Source organism: Etheostoma cragini, chromosome 15 (genome assembly GCF_013103735.1).
Source record: "Etheostoma cragini isolate CJK2018 chromosome 15, CSU_Ecrag_1.0, whole genome shotgun sequence".
In the NCBI taxonomy this organism is placed as follows: Eukaryota; Metazoa; Chordata; class Actinopteri; order Perciformes; family Percidae; genus Etheostoma; species Etheostoma cragini.
Window position 1 is genome coordinate 3,919,482 of NC_048421.1, and position 21,631 is coordinate 3,941,112.

At 39.8% G+C, this 21,631-nt stretch overlaps 2 protein-coding genes across 3 annotated transcripts; both read right to left on the minus strand.

Annotated features, from left to right (window-relative positions):
* Positions 1 to 1,472: 1,472 nt before the first annotated feature.
* Positions 1,473 to 8,054, minus strand: il2rb (interleukin 2 receptor, beta). Its single transcript, XM_034893772.1, has 9 exons — positions 7,716 to 8,054; positions 6,368 to 6,465; positions 5,776 to 5,993; positions 5,457 to 5,550; positions 5,065 to 5,210; positions 4,126 to 4,279; positions 3,653 to 3,752; positions 3,418 to 3,496; positions 1,473 to 2,661 (listed from the first exon to the last, which is right to left on the minus strand). Exons 2-9 carry the CDS (start codon positions 6,444 to 6,446, stop codon positions 1,912 to 1,914), a joined length of 1,620 nt encoding a protein of 539 aa, XP_034749663.1. The 5' UTR covers positions 6,447 to 6,465; positions 7,716 to 8,054; the 3' UTR covers positions 1,473 to 1,911.
* Positions 8,055 to 13,049: 4,995 nt separating this feature from the next.
* On the minus strand, positions 13,050 to 19,628 carry LOC117957771 (SUMO-conjugating enzyme UBC9-like). 2 transcript variants are annotated; one of them, XM_034893791.1, is made up of 7 exons: positions 19,301 to 19,628; positions 18,941 to 19,026; positions 18,698 to 18,781; positions 17,588 to 17,660; positions 16,206 to 16,315; positions 15,624 to 15,703; positions 13,050 to 15,351 (listed from the first exon to the last, which is right to left on the minus strand). In XM_034893791.1, exons 2-7 carry the CDS (start codon positions 19,004 to 19,006, stop codon positions 15,288 to 15,290), a joined length of 477 nt encoding a protein of 158 aa, XP_034749682.1. In that variant the 5' UTR covers positions 19,007 to 19,026; positions 19,301 to 19,628; the 3' UTR covers positions 13,050 to 15,287. The 2 variants fall into 2 exon arrangements, with proteins under 2 accessions (XP_034749682.1, XP_034749683.1); XM_034893792.1 differs by having other exon boundaries at positions 19,550 to 19,616.
* Positions 19,629 to 21,631: the final 2,003 nt, after the last annotated feature.

Below are 21,631 nucleotides of genomic sequence, written 5' to 3' on the forward strand. Positions count from 1 at the left end.
CCCACCCCTCAGCCCTCATTCCACAACGACACAGGAAGTCAAAGGGTGACCCATTTCTACAACAAGGTTTTATTTTGTTTGGTCTCCACGCACATGTCGTCTGAGTGCAACGGAAATAAACTGCATGTGTTGAGACAAGAGCAGCAGCATTTACCACTGACCTCAATGATTCACATAAATCTAGAAATAGCAATCTAATGAATCTAATACCAATTCTCATACACTTTTTTTATTGTAGTTATTACACTTTACCAGGTGGACGCTCTCTGTTGATGATTAATGGGGATTAAAAGGTGTTGATTTGATCTCTTAAACAGCGTCAAATCATTTAGAAAGAGGTACAAAGAAAACCGTCAGGGGCAAACCAGCTGCCTTTTGTTTTGACAGTAGATCACTACAGACTAAAATCTATTCATTTAATGCATTCCACATCTTGAGTCATAGTGCTGTTACAGATGTCATATAGCCTTCTGCATAATGCAACTCTAAAGTGATGCTTGTATGTTCTTTATAAAAAATAATTCACCACTATTTACATAATCAAAACACATTTAAATCACATTTCACTGCTTTAAAAAATCCCAGATCTGCCTGCAGGAATGAAAAATGTTGCGATGATATTAGTAGATTTAAGGAGCTCTTACAACAGAATGTCTTTGTAAGATTTAGGTTAAAGTAATAAAAAGCAAGATAAAAAAACGGTGTTGTTGTAAGTAATGTCTTTTCTTACTTTCATGCTCTGCCTTGTGCATTTAAACACTAATGCAAATAAAGCCCATTGAAGTACAGTATTGAACACATTCAACAATGAGGTACCATACATCATTCTACAACAGTAGACACTACTGGTTGAGTTTCTTTTTTGTTAAAGATTATTTCTATTGGCATTTTTTTTGGTGACAGGACAGCTTAGACATGAAAGTGTAGAGAGAGGGGGAATGACATGCAGCAAAGGGCCGCAGGTCCATATCCAGCATTGAGGACACTTTGTATATGGGTGCGCGCTCTCCCAGGTGAGCTACCCAGGCACCCAACTGGTTGATTTTCACTCGCCCTCACCTATCTGGATCTATCCCTTCACAGGTTGTTCTGTAAAAGTCAGGTTGTTCTTTAACCTGCTGTGGCAGACTGTCCCTTGGAACACCGAACTCATGAAGACACAATCCTGTACAACTATTGTTCTTAGTAAGCGATCAAAGTCAATCAATTGTTGATCTGGAGTGAATATAGCAACAATTACAAAATGATGTGAATGTGTATACGTTCAATTAAAAGCTGCTCCAATCATTAGTTCTTACAAACCAATTGATCAAAAGACTGTGTAATGTGAAAGGAGTCGTTTAGTGAGACGGACCAGCACAGAATTATCACCCGACCCCGCTTAGTTTTGGATTGCCTGCCCCACAACTTTACTGGGCTGGTTTACTCTCACCACTTTTATTAGCTTTGTTTTTTTTGTTTTTTTTGCATTAAGCAAAAATACTCTCTGTGTACTCGGTGTCCAGCCCCAAACAACAGACAAAGCTCTAGTGAGTAGCTGGTGAACACAGTGGAGCATTTAGCAGCTAAAGAGACAGATACTTCCCTCAGTGGCTGGTGGAGGTTATAACAGAGCAACTAAAAAGTAAATTAATATTGGATTTAAACTAATCAAGTGTCCGGAAACATGACTCAAATGCTCTGGCTTGTTCTGCTGCCTCCATGTGACCAACTGACCAATCACTGCAGGTTTGAAACAGGAAAATTACTGAATTTGCATGAATGCTTTTTCTTTGTCAAAACTGCACGCCACTCTTCAGAAATACTCACTTTCACAATCAGATTAGAACAAACAATCAGGTTCCTAGTGATGCAAACACATTTGATTTTAAAACGATCGCACAGGGATTCTTCCAGGTACATTACACGTTTTCAGATGGATTTATTGCTGAATGTTGTCTGGAGCTCTTTGAGGGTCAGATACCCTGTGTTACAGGGCTCCACGGGCATGGAGGAAGACCTGCACATGGCATCAGCCATAGGCCAGGCCGCATAGCTACCACTACTAGCCACCACAGGTACATCTTCCTGTTGGCTATCAGGTGGGATCGGAGTTAAACTGGGAGTGTTAGGAGGGGGTGGAGCAGAGAAGGGGGGGCACATATGGGAAGGAAGATGGAGAGGGAGAATGATAAGAGGAGGGCTATGGTGATCATTTGAAACCTCTTTCCCTTCCACATCCATGACCATTTTATCTTCTTCATCTTCCTTTCCCATGCCAAAGCCAGAGTCTGGACTCTGCGGCTCCCTCTTCAAGCTCTCGTAGGTCGGAGAGGCGTCGAACAAAGGGCAGAGGGAGACGGAAAGGTTGTGCTCCTCATGATAGGTGAAGTAGGCAGGAGTGGGGTCAGATCGAGCTGAGCTGCCAGAGGAGCTGGACATGAAGTAGCCCATGTTGGAAAAGCAGGATGAAGAGGAGGAGCAGAATTGGTCAACAACTCCGCTTGTGGCTGAGCTATCCGAGGGGTAGCTCCTTAAGTGAAGCAGGGCGCTGGTGGAGCTGGAGGAGGGAGAGGTGGAGGAGACCACATCCCAGCTTTCGCACACCTCAACCGGGGAGATGCTGTCGCATGGCTTGGCCACGAAGAACGACTCAGAAGCTGTGAGAGGATTCAGCCATTTCTAGGAAAAAAGAAAGAGAGATTTAGAGTAGAAAATACCCCTGAAGAATGGGTTTTTTCAAGTATGTGAGAGCCAATGTTTATCTCGGATTTTACAAAAGTGCTCTGTTAGTGATCTTATGTGAGTTTGTTCTCAGTGTTTATTTAAAGCAAGAGACAAACCACAGCAAGAGGGCGTTTTTTGTGGTTTTAAAAAGAGTGACACGCCTTTACTTTGTATTAACCTGAAACCACACTTAAAATAAGCAATAAAATGAATTTAATAGCAGAGGGGTCCCTAACAGTAAAGTCTCTATTTTCCTTGTCCTGATCTGACCACTGGAGCGTGAGCAGTATGTACTGTAGGATGTAGCCATGAGTAAGCATACTGTGTACAGTAACAATCAGGTAGGTGCAAATTGTTCCCAGCATTGAACTCTGGAGTACTCCAATAAGGAGAGAGGAGACATTTGAGACATATATTGAAGGATAAATCCAAATTAACTAAATTAAAAGCCTAACATGTTTTTTTATCATATCTCACAGCTGGAAAGAAAAGAACAAGAAAAAATTTAAATAAGAAATTATTGTGAAAAGTTAATCAAACATGTTGCAAGCAAATTGACTATCACAGAGTTGTGTTACTTGGGTGTAAAAATAGTTGATGAGATTTTGTGGTAATGCTTGCAGCCTGTGAAGCACATTTGTTAAAAAAGTTCTATGTGGTTGGATATAGTGGAAACAATGCTTAATGTTCTATGAGAACATTTCATTTTACCTTTAGATTTCCTCCGTGGACGGAGTGGAGAGTGTGAAAGGATTTCGAAGGGTTTGGTACTGGCTTCCTTTTGAGGAGCCTAAAAAAAGCAACAGGGATTCAATAAATTAGACATCCTGCATGTAAACATGTACACACACACACGCACACACGCACACACACACACACACACACACACACACACACACACACACACACACACACACACACAGATAAAAGCAAACACTATACTCACCCCCTGCTCGCACAACTCCTGTAAACGACCAGCGTTACAATAATGACACCCAAGCTCGACATCACGCCCCACATTACCAGTGATGTCGGAAACTCTGAAACTGAAAGCTGTCGTTACAATGTGTAAAATGAATGTACACGTGAATCAGAAAATCCATTTTGTTCTCCCTCAGGTCTTAACATTACAACTTGTTCAAACCATTGAATCTTTTTTTCCCCTTGAGCATCTTGACGGAAAGATGCTATGTATAAATGGCTCTTCACATTAGTTCATTATGGGGTTCAAATGTAAAAGCCTCTTAAAACGTCTATGCGTGATCCAGTATTTCATCAGAGCCCTACTAGAGGTAGCAACCGCAGATGTATCTTTTTTTGCATTTCCCCCAACAGGCCTGGGATCATCTGTTTCCTTGTTACAATGAGAACTGTACGCTTGTGTCACTCAAACAACCTGAAAATGCAAAGTGTTGTTACCCTGGTCCTCCCAGGCTGTGGTTGGACTCCAGTTGCTCCAGTGACAATTGTCCGGTTTAGTGGGTTTGACTCTCACCCTGACCTGCTGGTGCCCCTTAAGTTTCCAAGCAGATATCCTGAGCTCTCGTTCTTGTGTGGAAAAAGTCCTGGCCTCCTGATACCAGAATCCAACATCAAAATTAGAGTGTATCTTAACAACCAGAAAGCATTTGTCAAAATGCTTCAGATGATCATAAGGTCAATTTGTTGTCACCATAAAATATCATGTGAGAAATCTACAAAGGCAAAATCCAAGAAGTGAAAGAAGTGAAAATTCTCTCACAGCTTTTAGCCATGCTTCTAGCATGGATGGCAATGCCGTTATAACAGGTTAAACCTCAACTTTGAGGGTGTCTGGGTAGCTCACCTGGTGGAGCATGTGCACATGTTTAGAGGTGTACTCCTCAATGCAGTTGTGTTGGATTCATGTTAAGACTTTTTAGTTAAAAAAAAAATTTACAATTTGGTGGCCTCCATGCAGGGACCCCCTAGGGATCCCGGACCCCATGTTGAAGATCTCTGCTATACATACAGTGGTACTTTTTCACACAGGGCCATGATGGTTTGGATTTTTTTTCACCTTTAATAATAAACACCTTCATTTACAAATTGCATTTTGTGTTTACTTGTGTGGTCCTTGACTATTGTTTAAATTGGTTTGATGTTCCGAAACACTTAAGTGTGACAAACATGCAAAGGAACAGGAAATGAGGAAGGGGGCAAACACTTTATCACACCACTGTATATACAGTATATATATATATATATATATATATTATTTTGTGCCTGTGATATACCATAGTGCTCATATAGCATGTTTTGAAAAAAAGAACATTGTAAATATGAGTATTTTTTAAATGGCCATTCATGCATGCAAGTGAATGACGAATGAGCACTCACAATCCATTTCTGCTTGTTCTCTTTGATCTGAACTTCGAAGTGAAAGGATTGGAAGAAGACAGAGGGACGACTGCCTTGACTCCATGATATCCTGGTCTCGTTGGCAGTGCTGCTGACATTGGGAACTCCTGGAGGATGCATTTTGACTGTGCACACACACACACACACACACACACACACACACACACACACACACACACAGGCACAAAAGAAAAGAAAAGCCCACAATTAATTAATTATTGATCATCTCACCAATACACACCTATGTACAAATCCTAAACATGTTATCCTAAAGACATACAAACATTTCCTTGTAAGTAATCATGTCAAATGTCTTTGATAACCAGATTTGTGAATGACTTTTCAGGAGCGACTCAAAAAGGGAAACTCACTGTGAGCGTATGGTGAATAGTTTGTGATGTTCTCCACCAACGTCCCGTTACACTCCACTCTGATGTAGGGCATGTCAGCAAAGCTGTTGAATTCCTGGAGGGACCCATAATATGTATAACAGTGTAGACAGAAGTTGATAGACTGTTGATTATTGTAATGGATTTATTCTTCATTCCTTTGCAACATTTGCACAAAACACTGATTCAATAGGGTAAGGTAATGGGGGGGGGGGGGGGGGGGGGGGGGGGGGGGGGGGGGGGGGGTAAAGATAGAAAGAGATGTTGAATTGTTCTTATGAATGATGTGTTAGTGACTTACTTCATTTTCAAAGACAAAACTGCAGCCTGGAGGAGAGTTCCTGTGTTCTTTTAGCTTGCAGCTTCGACTAAGTAATATTTTCTCCGATGGTCTCCCGTAGATCTTAGAGATCCAAGTTGTCTTCACACCGAAGATCCAGCAGTCCACACCTGGAGCCACTGGAGAGCTGTCCCATGTACAGCTGACATTGTTGACAAAGTCATTTACGCAGGAGAGTCCTTGAGTGACAGAGACACAACAAAAAGAATGGAGATTAGCACTCCCTCTCTCTTTATCAGTGTCATGTACATGCTTGAGTGGCGGTTTCAAGGTTAAATGGAATCAGTAAATGTCCCTTTTGAGGGATTTAGTTTTCAACTTTGACAAAATGAACAAGCTCATTAAAGAAAATAATTTTTGGAGCCTTGTGATGGCAATTTGTGTTTAAATAAACACTTTCAGGCAACACTTGTCTTTCTGTAGGTTTAGTCAATGAGCCGCAGATGGACTCACATCCAGTGCGTGTTTGCGTGAACGAGTGAGGGTACCTGTGAGAGAAAGGACAGTAACATAGAGGCCGTTTCACATGCAACCACACTCAGTCATGTAGTACCTTGCAAGCCTTTGAGAGATGGGGCTGCATGCACTGAAACCAGAACCAGCAGGACGTATGTGGACACCAGGGTCTCCATAGCCTTGACCACAATATGACTGTGAACAGAAAGGTTCAGTCCATGCTGTACTTTAGAAAGAGAATCTGAGTCAACAGCGTTAAATACTAGGGGGTGGGAATCACCAGAGCCCTCACAATACAATATCGTCACTTATGTTGTCACAATATTATATTATTATAAATTTTAACATATTGCAATATTCTGCGATATTTTGCAATTTATTACCTTTTTTTTTTACTTCAAATTTTTCCCATAAAGAAAACTTTGTCAACATCAGTTTAACCTAAAAAGATAAATTTCTCTGTTTGTGTTATCTCACTTCAATTTCATTTCTGAAAAATGGGATTGTATTGATTCCCCCCCCCCCCATTAAATACATGAATGTATTTGGGCAGAAAAATGTTCACGAGAATTAAAAAAAACAAAAGGGTTGTATGTAGCGCTTACAGTACATCGAAGTAAAACACGGGAATTTGTGTTTAAAGTTGACACATTTTGGTGGTTACGACCCCATAGCAACTGGGCGGATTGAAAACAGCAACCAAGTAACCAAACAAGTTTCCACGTCTGCATGAATAAAGATTTTAATGGAGAGAAACTCAGTTCTGAAACTGCATCGATTAATCATCATCAGCAGAGTGCTGTATTGTTTTGAGAGTGAAAAAACAATAGTAGCTCCACACTCATCCTGAAAAGGCGGCAGCTAACAGTTCTAAGTGAAACTGGACGGAGACTAATGGCACCTGTGCTGTGTACTACAGAGAATACATTTAATTATTATGTATATTATGTTACTGTGTTACAGTAAGAACCTTATACCAGCCATATTGATGAATAGTAAGTGTCATGCTTAGTAGTACTTCATGTTATGAAATAAGGCATTTCTGCTATAAGCTATTTATTATGAACATATGACTCAAAGAAAAGCATTTCATTATTTTATTTTATTTTATGTTTTTTCACCAGTCTAAGTCATCGGTTGCTGCTGTTCCGTCAAACTCTGAACTAAGCAGGATTGTAAGTAACTTTGTGGAAAGTGCAGATGAGTCATCGTGATTGATATTATAACATAATGTAAAAGAGAAACAAAACCACTTGTTCTTAATTAATAACGACAGATCAGGGTAATGACATATAATGTAATTTATGATATGATGACACATATGATCTAAATGTAATTGAATAGTAGCAATACTGTAAAAAATTGATAGTGGTACAATCCATGGACTCAACATTATTCTTGTATTATCTTTGAATAGCATCAGTGTATAGGAAGTGATACAGTACCTGATGAGCCTCGGTCAGTTAGGGTGGCAGGGGGTCACTGAGAGGAAACACATTGTCGTCTCCTCGGCTGGACGGACGAGTTTAAAAGATGTCCTTTTTCTTCTGTCTCTTTCTCTCCCTCTATCTTTTCTACTCGCCCATCACTATCTCACTCACTTGTGAAACTCTGTCTTTCTTTCTTTCTCTCTTTCTCTCTCTCTCTCTCTCTCTCTCTCTCTCTCTCTCTCTCGCTCATTCCTCTGCCTCCTCACACTCGCCCCTCTCTCTTCTTTGAGTGCCCAGTGACATTTTCCACTTGTAACCACAGCCCGTGTCTGGGGCTTACAGGAAGCCTTGTGTGAAGCTGTGTGTGATGGTGAGAGAACAGGTGGGGGTTTAGGGGGTGGAGGGGGTGGTGGAGGGAGGGAGGGGGGGTGACCGTAGAGCAGAGCGCTTCCTCCTGCTCACCAGCAACAGCAGCAGCTACCTGGACGCCGCTAGGATACTAATTGAACTAAAACAAGAAATACAAAGCACACCACATCCTGTTTCAATTTCAACGTAAAGTGGGTTGTACAAAGGGAAACTTGTGCATTGTCGTATGAAGTGGTTTATGTCAGTGAAACTCATCAAAAAACTGAAGATTCAGAGGATTACAGCGGCTAAAGCTACCAGATTTGGAACCATGGGGGTTATTTAAAATACCAACAGTGCACACAAAAAAAGTTGCACAGCGTCAAAACCGCTGCTGTTACAGCCACAACCGCTGCAGACACAGATACACATATTACTCCTCATGTGCCTCTGTAGAGGGAAAGAGACAATGAGGTTAAAAGTTAAAGCAGCATCCTTCTCTTCACACAAAGGTCACAATTTCATTTCTGTTGCCACAGGACTCAAGAGATTTCCTCTAATTGTTAGTTTGTACGTCCATTGCTTAGTAATCCCACACCCTCGCAACAACATATTATTTGCAAATATAAATCAAGATATTTGTGGAAAATGTGTTACAGTGTTTTAAAAATATTTAGTTTGCCCTTTTTCTTGCTAGAGTTGCTGTGAAAGAAAAGATTGAACACTCAAAAAACATGCTTTGTGTGTGCTCTTATGTACACTCAGTGGTAATAAACAGCTCGGTAAACATAATTCAACATTTATGTTTCCCGCACTTTTTGGCAAATGCTAATTCCACGAAAAGTGTGTGATTTGGGAGATGTAAGAATTATTGTTCTGTAGCTTCAAATCAGGGTTGAGTTGAAAAATAACGGGTTGTTAGCTTTTTGTATTGATGCTCTTAGTGTGTAATACATTAGGATATAAAAGGATATTACTGCTTTAGTGGAACATCTGATTGATTATCTACATCGACCAATCAACCAATCAAATGCAGTGTTTTTCCTCGTCAAGGGGAGGGTAACAATCAAATACTAATATCCTTGAGATCTTGATTTAAAAATAAAAAATAAACAAAAAACGCCAAACATAACGTTTAGCCCGCCTCCCACCGAATTAATATTCACACAGTCACTGATTATCAACAATGTGCTTTGGTTTTCCTGTCAGGGCCTCCGTGATGCAATACAAATATGATGTAAGACTCAGGGGGGGTGCTTGGAGAATTTGATCCTCAAAAAATATCCATGCAAATGAATATCAATCAAACTCATGTTGCAGATGGAAAGGGAAGAAAAAGTGATGGCAAAACAGAGAAACCTTTGTAGGCGTGTATTTTCACCCTTACGCAAATGCCAGAGTGTGACTACAGTAAATCTGGCACGGCAAACGGAATAGGCCAATCTTCTAGTATCTTCAAGTGTTCATCTCATACTTAAAGTTCAATGAAGGGCCATTGCGCAACAGTCATCCATTCTTTGCATAGGCCTTCAACCACAAAGCATATATACGCATAACTGTTGCAACACAATATGACTTAGGTGTCAGCATCAGCTAGCAGCGGTAACAGGACAGACAAGAGAAGGAAGAGCGTATGCATCTCTCACCAAAAGGTCAAAGTCCGCCGTGCCTGAGGCGGGGTGCTGCTAAGCCGGCCATAGTCATGTTTGTGTCTTCATCAACAGACCACAGAGACAGGGGGGAAGAGGTGAAAAACAAGGGAGGGCACACTCATATTGAAAAACACTTTAAGTCTACAAAAAAAAAAACTGATGCAGCTGTTACATTTTTACAACAAAGTCTGCACAATTCCTGTAAATAGAGACCAGAGTTGACTAAAAAAGATGAGAGGCTGTTGTTGTGATTAGCTTTGAGCTACATGCTAACAGGCTCACAATTCTTGTTTTGCAAGTATTGAGTTGGACAAATTACAACGTAGAATGGCTAATTGCTAAATGTTCAGAATAATCCTACGCACGTTATATGTGTTTAATATCATACACACACACACACACACACACACACACATTCTTTGCTAAATTGAGGCTAGCAAAGCCATGTAGAACTCATGCCATGTACCTAAAATAAGATAACCTATATATATCGGACTTAAACATACTAAGCTAACTGTATAATTGGTCTCTATGCAAGAGTGAAAATAGTTCACATTTTGGTTTCCTAACATAGAGCATTGCCTGAATAACACAGTTTAACTGTTCAGTGTCTCCGTGTCTCAACAGTGGCAGATGCCTGGTTCTGTCCGAGGTTTTTGCCTAAAAGGAAGTTTTTCCTTGCCACTGTTGTACTATATGCTTGCTCTCTGGGGGACTTGTTGGGTCTTTGTAAATTATAGAGTGTGGTCTAGACCTACTGTATCTGTAGTGTGTCTTGAGATAACTCTTGTTGTGATTCAATACTATGAATAAAATGGAATTGCTTGTGAGAGCTGCTTTAAACTGACTCCACCTAACACTAGCCAGCGTCAAGTGGATAACGGTCTGTCAGTGCTTTTGTCAGTTTATTGTGCATTTTTGAATCCTGTGCAACTTCAAACAGTCCCCTCAACCTCCTGTCTCTGTGTAGTAAAGGACAGATCAGTTTACTTCTACAGATACATAGTTTTGGCTTGGTGGAAGAGCCAGCAGTTTGTGACAGAAAGCAAGTTTCAGTGGTTTTTGTTAAACCCCCTCCACTCTGTCTCCTTTACACATCACAGAGATGTGTGTAACCCTTTCAGCTGCTGCTGCTAACATTCAGCAGGTTTAGCTCATAAGTTTTAGTTTGAGTAGGGACTTGTTTGGGTTTTAAATTCCCTGCCTTTTACACAGTCGTCCCTCATTGATCATCACATCTTGAGGTATAAGTCCAACAAATAATCTTTTTAGTGGTATTTTATCTCGAACATAGTTCCTCCTCTTGTTTTTTTTGTTGTTAAGCACAGAACAACAACATGTAAGGTTGCAAATAAAAAAAAAAAAGTGTGAAAGTGTGGTCTCAGGGTTGGTAAGCAGGACCTAATAATGCGGTGCTTTTTTTTCTTCCATTTCCGTCAGTGTCTTGTCGAGCTTCTGGTTCACAATGTGTCTCTCTACCCACAGAAACGCAAGTCACAAATAGAAAAATATATACCAGAAGTACATCAGAACAGATGGTCTGGAACAAGTAATGATAATTAGAGAGAGATGGACGAATAGGAGTAGAGAGAGAGTACCCACCCATTTCATCTGTCTTGAGGCCGTACCAGAGATGGGGGATCAGGAGGCCAGCCAGTCGGAGGGTGGCTGTTGGCTGACCATGTTAAAGGAGCACCTAGAGACAGAGGGTTCAGTGGGTTCAATTAAAGACGGGAACGTGACAAAAAAGTGGGAAAAATTAAACAGAACTTAACAAGAATGTACTGCCATCTATGAGTCTGCACTTAGTCACACATACATAAATGCTATCATCATCATGCTAAAAGGCTCACTATGTCAAAGCTAACATGCTAATGTTCAGCAGGCATAATATTTATGTCTCTGAAATCTTAGATTGGCATGTTAACACGTAAACATTTGCTAATTCAAATTGAACACAAAGTCTGCTGAGGCTGAAGGGGAGGTCAATGTTACCAAAGTATGTTGAGAGCTTCACTTTTGAAGATACTTGAAATTTTTCAACATGTCAAACACTTCATTTTCTGCATTTCTTCAAGAATGTTTGCCTTTTCTGTAAAGAAAAATCATTGTTAGATATTTGAGGGGGTTGCACAGGCCAGTTTTGATCATTGGGGGTAATCCCCCATCACCCCTGTAAATTACACCTATGAACCTACCTACTAACACATGGCATACAAAGAAGGCGAGTGATTAATGAGTTTGCGTGTCACAAACAGTGCCCTTGGCAACATTCACAGCTGAACAATTCAGCAGGATAAGACAGATCGTGTTTGTGCTTCTCAGGATTTGCTATCAATGTTGTCCATGTGGCTTTTGCCTTTAAAAAATGTTTGTCATGTTAACCATACAGTGTTTTGATAGCATGAGTACTTCATACCTGTCAGATATATCCAGATATTAATATCACAGAAGCTTTGGACAGCTGAGGACGTACTGTGCACCACTCACACCCAGGGTAGTTTGCACATGCATGGAGGCCCAGGCTGTGATAGCTGCACAATAAGGCTGATCCAGGATCAACGTGCTGAGGCAGCGACAGGGACGGCACCTGAGGGCATTCGACTGCCCTCATCTACAGCACAGCACGTTCAGAGGAAATCATACCTAACAACAACACATTAACACACAGCGGTGAAAAAGAGAAAAAAAACTATGTTCTCACTTCTGTTTTGTGCCTTTTTGGCCAACTGAGGTCATACTGATATAATACACAGTAGGAAAAGGTGTTACATTTCTGAAGAATGTCATGCAAGAAACCCGAGATCAGGTTTCACTTCTGGTCAAGAAAGACAAAAACTGACATTTCAAGAGCAATGTTCAGCTAACATCTTTGTTATGCCTTAAAATACGGATGTGCACAGATGGTACGCACATTTATTTTGCACAATTATGTTATTTTCTATTCAGAGCGTCTTGTTTTGATAAAGAGCACAAAAACAAAGAACAATTTGAAAACTAATGGTTTGTAAAATAAGGTGCAGGATGAAATATCTGTGTTAAATCTCTTTTAAACACAGAATTGTAAGTCACCAAGGTAAAAAAAAAGGGCTTTTTTGATACCCTAGCAGTGAAAATTGAAATGCAAAGGGTTTTCAAATACACACATTCTTGGACACTGCATGCAGCTTTACTTCTTATATCATTCATTGCATTTTATTTAATTCATTTATCAGTTTTCCAGCCACCCCCAAACTCTCAAAAAAACTTGAAAGCCCCAGACTCATCCATACTTCAGACTCTGGACTTTTTCCATAGAAACTCCAGGGATGTTGAAAAGAAGTTCACAGGAAAAGAAAACCCCAAAACATTTCTTTTATTCAACTTTATTTCACAATTTTATGCCATTTATTGTGTTCTTTGTTATAATACCACACACAAATGTCAACTGGCTAAAACAATATAAAACATAACTTCCACAATTTGTCATTATTTATATTATGTACATGCACTCATATATTTAGAGGCAAAAAAAGTCTCAGGCCTACGCTTACTCTCAAGTGACCTTTCACATGTCTTCCTTGCTGGTTGAGAGGCCATTCCAATGAGGATCCTTCAGCTTCTGTTTGCCAGATGGACTTGAACAATTTGTAGCGTCATGATTTATACAGGTTTGTATTCATTTTGTGAGCATTGTGGGAGAAAATAACCAAAAGTGATGGTATGCTTTGTCTGACACACACAGCGAACGTTTTCTTTACACTGCAACTTCTCCTCTATCTCATATTGTAGTAGTGTGGGAAGCAAATGACAAACTGGTGTTGAATGTGCATGAAGTTCAACACTGAAACTGTAACTGACAAATACTTTCACTCCCAGTTGGATTCAGAAAAATCAGAACACCCATAGCGTGTTCCCACCCAGGCCTTTTCGCCCGAATTCGGCAACAAGATTACATACAAAGTCAATGCAAAGACGCAAACCCGCGGCCTAAAATACTCCACCTGGCGCCAGAAATCTGCACGGTGCTGTGTCGCGAAAGCCTAACTGTGTTTAGAGCCTCCAGATGTCCTGACATTGATTAACCATAAATGAAAGAACAAACTGCAGCGGTCTGCTGGCACCCAGAGCTCTATAGTACCTCATTATTTGTACAGAGAACGGACAAAAAAGAAGCATTCTTGGGGGAAAGTAAGCGAGGAAGATGGACTACCTTTGTAAGCTCTACTGCTCACGAGTAAAGTGAGTAAACACAAATGATCCCAATATGATTCTGCGATCAAACTCACGGGATTAAAGTAATGTGAAACATCTCTTCACCTGGGCGTGAACACACTGTACACTTATCTTAGCCGCCCACTTATCTTAGCCACACTACATTATTTTAAAGCAAAGCCCTGGCTCAAGTGCCCCATCTATCGCCTGTAACACGTCCCTTCCCTGAGGGGGTTTTGCTTACAACCAATATGAAACGTGCCAGGATTGTCTTTTAAGTTGGCGACTTGACAGTATTCTTTTGATGCCTTTCTGGGAACTGAAATGTGAGGGATATGTGACAGGAAACAAAAACAAGGGATCCGGAGAACAGCGAGTAAGGTTGGGTATTGTTTGGATTTCAACTATTCTGGGCCGATTCTGCTTATCGATTCTGGTTGGTAACGCTTCTTGATTCCAAATATTTATTTAAAAACTTTGACACAATTCACATTCATTCATATTCATATTCATATCCTTACTACACCTGCGTTCCTCTCCGAGACTTTGTTCCCTCTGCCTATGTCTGTCAGAACGCTGTGACACAGGCAGGCATGTTTCTTTCTCACACGAGGTGGCGGTTAATAAAAACATACGAATCGAAATGCAAAAGAACATTCACTGTGTCTTGAAAAAAAAAAAAAAAAATACAACTGGGTTGTGAACAATGTGTGTGTGTAGTGGGGGGGCAACAGCAAACAGCTGTTGGCAATCAGAGTGGTGTAGAAAACGTGGCCCCCGTCTAGCCCAGAAAGAGAGCCAATGTGTAGTTGTTTAGGATAAGCAGAACCTGACTTATATATATTTTTTATTCTATTTTTTGTGTGTGTCTGACTACTTTGTCCCAGTTCATGAAACACTATCTAGAATACATCCAGGGTTTGATAGAAAACAAGAGAAACTGGAGGTGTAAGAATAAACAAAAGCTACTCCTCTGCCACAACCAACTGAACTACACTCAGAGGGCTTTGGACTTCTTATTTCTAGCGCTGTTGATACATTATTGTGAATGGGAGGCAAGAGTGAGCTTAGCAGCACTCACAACAAAATTGGAGATATAAATCATACAAGAGTTAAAAAATAGCAAAGGTTGTGTTGACAGCAGAGTTCTAGGATCAACAGCTATGCATTAAAAATGCATGAATATTTCTTGAGGGTAAAATTATGATCTTATTGAACGTTTTGTTGTTTGAAAAACAAAATACAAGAAGAAACTAACTCTCTTGTCACTTGTGTAATAGTAATACTCAAAACTGGATTCTTATTGGAGTGGTCCATCAGGTGCTGCCTGCCTCCTGTTTGTAACCTCCAGCAGTCCAGGCTGCTCAGGCGGGAAAGAGGCCAGCTCTCCTCTCTATGTGGGGGCAAACTTCTTGGCCTGTGCCCTTACCCGCTTCTCATAGTCCATCCTGTTCTGACTGAAACACAGAGAAACAAAGACATTTTAAACCACACTAATGTATGTGGTTGTATGCAAACTTCTATAGAGTTTCCATTTCCAAGATAACAACATTTCTCTCATCTTTTGTGTCATGACCTTTTTAGGACAGTACCAAATGCCAGTATGCTTTTTTTCTTTCTTTTTTCCCCCCATTTAAATCTTTTACTGGAGGTGTTTGACTGAAGCTTTGAATGTCCGTTGTCATATTTCGGCGACTTTTTTTCCCCTCATCAAAGCCGCCACACTTACCAATAAATTGTGTACGCCTCTGCTTGTGCTGGATCTTGGATGTTGGGCTCATTCAGCAGCTCCTGGATACCCAACAGGATCTGAAAACACAGTCAACAATCCTCCAGTCAGAGTGCAGATAGTCTGTTGGTGTATTTGAAACCTTACTAGCCGTGCATTCATTTTTTCAGAGCACTTCCCCTCCTGGATCCACACGGTACGAAGAAAAAGTTGCATTCGGTCACTGCAGTGTACAATTCAAAGTCCCTAGTCATGAAGCAAATGGCCCCAGGTGCGTATAGCCTGATGGTAACAGGATAAAAAGTACACCAACATACTCTACTGGTAATACGTTCAGGTCATGAGACAAGGAAGGATACGAGATTGGGTTCACAAGAACGTGCCAAGATTTTAACACTATTTAAAACAATATATATGTATATATAAAAAGAAATATGACTTGAATAGTCTTCACTAACCTAACCCATGCTAATTTAGAGGTCCAAGCCAGACTCCTGTTCGAGTCAGATGTATATCAAGACCTCGAGAGATCTTGTCACACCTCTACTGTTTAGTATAAGAGAGAATAGGTGGTGTTCCAACCTGTTTGATGGTGATGGCAGGCCTCCAGTCTTTGTCCTCCTCCAGTATGGACAGACACACTGTGCCAGATGGGTAGACATTTGGGTGGAATATTGGTGGCTCAAACTTGCCTGAGTGAAAAGAAAGTGAGAACCTTAAAGCTTGAAGAGAGACGGACATGGGACAACTGAAGATTTTAATTGCATGGTATAATAGTCATTGTTGAAAACAAAGAGATTTATCTGAAGTCAATGTGTCTAAAACACAAAAGGATCCGTGAAAGTGCTGTCAGTTTGGGAGTCCCCCCCAACAAACTCTATCTGCCAACTCAACACTGACCAAATAATGTCTCTGTTCAACAACTGACCTGAATATCCCACACTTCAGTAATTGGAACGTTAATATTTGACTAGAGACGTAGCCCAGTAAAGCTGTCGTTAAAGAATGGATAAGAAGCTCTGCACCATCACACCCCGATGTAATCTGCAGCAGAATTTAACTCTACCATACGAGGTATATAATAAATAGTAGAACAGCTAGAACGGTCTGGTAAATTCAGAAAATGACACCACTTTACTGTAATGCAAAAAAGACAACACTTATGTCATATTACGATATCCAAATTCTGAGACAATATCTAGTCTCACATCACTATACTGATATAATATCGATATATTGCCCTGTTCTACGTTCTATGTGATTTAAATATGCAAAATACTATGTTTTTAAAAATCAAAAGAACCAACAACCCAGGGAATTGTGGGATAGACTCCTTGACACCAAGCATTAATCTACATGTCTAGCTCAATGTGTAACATTTCATCTGGCCTAGACCGTTTCTAGAATATTTGCAGGTATTTTTGAAGCCACTTGTGCAAAATAGTCAGAACTGTGTGTGTGTATATATATATACATACACACATACATACAGTATATATATATATATATACATACATACATACGCACGCAAACATAAGTCTAAAACAAGACACCTGCTTAGTCTTTCAGCTAAATTGCAATCAGCAGTGTTTGATAGTCACAGGACTAAAACATATTCTATATTGAGTGTGTGGTTAAAAGTTGTGACAGCAGTGTGTTAGCATTTGAACAAAATGCTGTAAATCCACAGTGTTGTGCAAGCTGTGGTTAAAGTCATGGGATGGGAAAACTGTTCAAACAATGAAAACGAACTTCAGTTCGGTTCACATGAACTCCTGCTCTGTGGACTCTGGTTAGAGTTTTGCACTTGTGGCTCCAGTTGTGCCCACTGCCGTTTAGCAATCAAAAAGTGTCATCTTCAGCTTAGGGTTCATTGTTTACACAATGCGGTGTACCAATTAAACACGATATACTGACCTTTAACACAAAATCAAACTATGTGCCAGGTGTTGAGTGGTACTTACATTTGGGTGGTGAGGAAGGGTAGTCATCTTTGAACAACATTCTGAGTTTGTAGAGTCCTCCCTCCCATAAGGTCTAATGAAAGGATATGGAAATAACTGCTTAAGTAAATATAAAACAATATGAAACTGCAAATGACTTATCAAAAGACCAGATGTGAGCATAACCTAGGAGACATTGGCATAGTTCCATTAAATTCCCTGTGTCTTTTGCCTTTCTCTGTATGATGACCAAAGCAATTTTTGTTTCGGAGGAAGGACTTGGAAGCATCTTTTAAACTAATAAATTCTAGTGCAAGGTTAAAAAGATAAAATGAGCTTCATGTGTTACAATGCCTTGCTCATAGAACGGTTTGTTACTGTCTTTGTGCATAGGATAATGGAAAAAAGTTTAGAAGCACTTTAGCATTGTGCAACACTAAAGTACGAGTAAATGAGTAAATAGTAATGAAAGTTCAATACCAAAATCTAATTCAAGTAATCAAGAGAATAAAGGCAAGTAAAAAAGGAAAGCAAAATATAGAAAAAGACAAACTATAAAAACAAGATCAGGTGACAAATGGTGGTATGCCCAATACTGCAATATATTTTTAAAATGATAGTAAAGTGCATAGTGCGTATGTGAGTGAGTGTGTGTGTGTGTGTGTGTGTGTGTGCAGGTACATCATCTTTGTCAGAGAGTTCCTCATTAACACTGTGGACAGGTGAGTAGGCCTGGCTATTGGCCAAAATAACAAGTAATATATAACATAGAAACTTCTCCAGTCAACCATACCTGCATTAAATCCTTTTTCTACCCACATTGTAAAGTGCACAGTGCGTAATTAGTGTGTGTGTGTGTGTGTGTGTGTGTGTGTGTGTGTGTGTGTGTGGGGAGTAACAGTCACTCTTTGGCAGCTGTTATGTGTGTCGTTTAACATGCAGAAAGACCAAAACCATAATAAAAAGGACAATCCTTTAACAATCTGCCATTAATACAGTGATTCTGAATGCAAGTGTGAAAGCAGCAGACAACATACAAATATATATACAACTTGCTAAAGTATTCTAAAAGTATTAAAGGCTGCTGGTCATTCTGAAGACTACTTTGATATGCAACTGTAGCTAACGTACTCCTTTCTTCCCAGGAATGGCACACTCCCAGTTCATCAGATTCATGGTCCCATCAGGATTCTTCGTGGGCACAGCAACAAAACCCTGTGTGGTTAACAACAGACACAGAACATAACTGAGCGCTTGTTAACATAACTGTATTGTGCTTTGTGTCAGTAGCTGTAATGCACGTTTGGAAATAAACCTATGAAAGGACGGGGCAAAGACTTGATACTGAATAGGGATCAAGGGGCTGCTGCTTACAAACGGATGGTCTTTCCTCCAGGCTTTGCGCTCCTGGGACAGTCTGCTAAGAGCGATACCAGACATTACTGCTCATCAACGCCTCCCTGTGGAAAAACAACCCAAAACAGATTAATTATTCAGTAACTACCCAGACTAGTAACGTTGCCAAAATGGTTTCTTCTGAATATAGCAGAAGACGTTAACGCTACATGTTGACCATTTACAAGATATCATCGACATCGATTTATTGGTTTATAAGACTAGGAGAAATTACAAGGTAACGTTACATTTAGCCAACGTAACCTCCTAAACAGAAGAAAAAAAATACACCTACAACACTAACAATTGATACACGGCATACTGTACAACTGAACTTACCTCTTTTATTGTTTGGCTAGCTAAAAGCAGAATTACCGTTACGTGGGTTTGAGAACGTTAGCTTGGTTGCTTTGCTAACGCTACTGCTGTGTTGACGGCGACCGAAAAGAAACACACCCTTCGACGTTATAAAACCAAACTACTGGGATAGTTAGGGCGTAAATGACCAAACCAAAGGGAACTTCGATTTTATCAACATCCCCAAAACTATCTAATAGACATATATTGGTGTTATTTTTGTTAATTTACCACAGTTGTGTAAAACAATGTGACTCGTAACACCGTTTCGAGAGCTAACCTCTCGCAAGAAAGGACCCCAATTTGTTTATTTCGTTAGGACCTTCAGGCAGTTTTCGGGACATTCGAGTGACACACGTCAGAGACGGTCGGCCATCTTTGTTGTGGCATTCGTTTGGGGTAGCCCAGGTCTTTGGATGATTCAATCATTTTGAATCAAGCCCCCTTAATGAATCTCCTTTCACTCCGTTTCTTATTTGTTTCAAAATGAAAGGGGCTCTACTCAATATTTAGAATATACTGTGCATAGTGCATACAAAACCAATATTCAATGTGTAAATTTATAATAAGGGACTGTTCGTTTTTTATTTAAGGGTCTACCGGAGGAGTTTTGGGATCTATAGTCAAAGTAGATTTGGCCCTCCATTTGCCAGCAATACAGTTTTCTATGACCTTCCAAAATGATTGGGAAAGGGACATGACACCCCCCAACAATCTTTTGGTGCCTTCTGTACTGGTTTACACTTGGCAAAATGTACAATTTCTTTTATTACTGTCTTATTTGCAAATTCTTAACAGTTAAAAAAAAGGAAAAGCATAACATGAAAACGCATGCCAAGTGAAATAAGTATAGCTCTACAATGAAGCCACCCACTTAATACTTAAAATAATACACATTTACAATTATATGCTTACAATATGATACCTAAAATTAGGCTACAATAATTAAAAATGTTATCAAAACAAGGGGATCTGATATAATCTAAAATTTAGATAAGAAGAGGTTAACCAAGACATCTGCTGAAAGAATAATTATATTCATTAGCACAATTGCAGTTCTATTTATTTCAAAATCATCTAAAACACCAAAGAACAAAGACATAGCGGACCAGGAGCAAACTTTTATTTTGAAAAATAGAAGCTTGGGGTTGGCACCAGTCAGGAGGGCTCCAGGCTGCAGCCATACCTTGGCAGAGACTGAGAGCTACATGGAAAAATATGCACCAAAAAAGCCATTTTGAAAGGTTTTCATGAATACAACACTTGGCTTCACAAATGTTTCACCTTAAGTTATGTATAATATAGATTGCAAAAATGATCAGTCAAAGTAACACTGCAGCAGACTGTGTGCCAATCACCTTGCCATGTTTCTGCAGGTCATATGCACTTCCACCATTCAGTAGTTTTATTTTGCTAAGTTTCTGTTTGTGATGTAAACACCACAAATTTGATTATTTTAACGTTAATATATGATTACTGAAGCTGCTGTCCATTGCAGGGAGTAAAGTTTGATTTATTTAAAGCAATACATACCTCTGCAGATACAGTAGGCAAAGTGCATAGCTCCAGAAGAATTGTTCAAAAAGAGTTGTTTGTTTTCATTTTGCCCCACAGTAATGCTTTTTTGATCTTTTCTTTCTTTTCACCCCAGTAGAACATTGCAACAGCTGAAATTATAAACCATGGTTATAATAACTCATTATTAGCAATGTTTAACAGTTTAAAGATTACAATGCCAAATAGTCTGTAACAAAAGACAGTAATGCAGGTTGGAACAAGTCCACACCTTTCACAGCAAGCTTAAGCCACTCTCAAAATGGTTCCCCTTATAAAAAACGTTTTCACATTAGTACAAATTTCTGGTTGCATGTGAGTTAAACTGTTTCTGTTCATTGTCCATGGTGGCTACACATAGCACCACCATGGTATGACAAAAGCTAAAAAGAATTAACTTTGTTCAAAAACAAATCGGGCATATTGCCAGACACCTCAAATCAAGCAGGAACCAGACTGAACTGGTTTTGATTTTCTTTGCGTCAGCATTCCGATTTCTTTTTTTCTTCTTTAAATAAATCTGTTGTTTGAGAGCTGCAGTCTTTTTGTTGGCCTAATATCATGCTGCATTTTATAAATAGATTTTTGGGATTCACACCGAGTTACATTTCAGTAACTTCGCAACGATTAAAATGTTTTAATGTGGGAAAACAATAGCAACATATTTGGACATCAAAATGAGCACAAGACTGGAAGAAAAAGAAAATAGTTTCCTATAATCCCATGGATTGTGAGGGATCAAGACTAAAATCCATATTT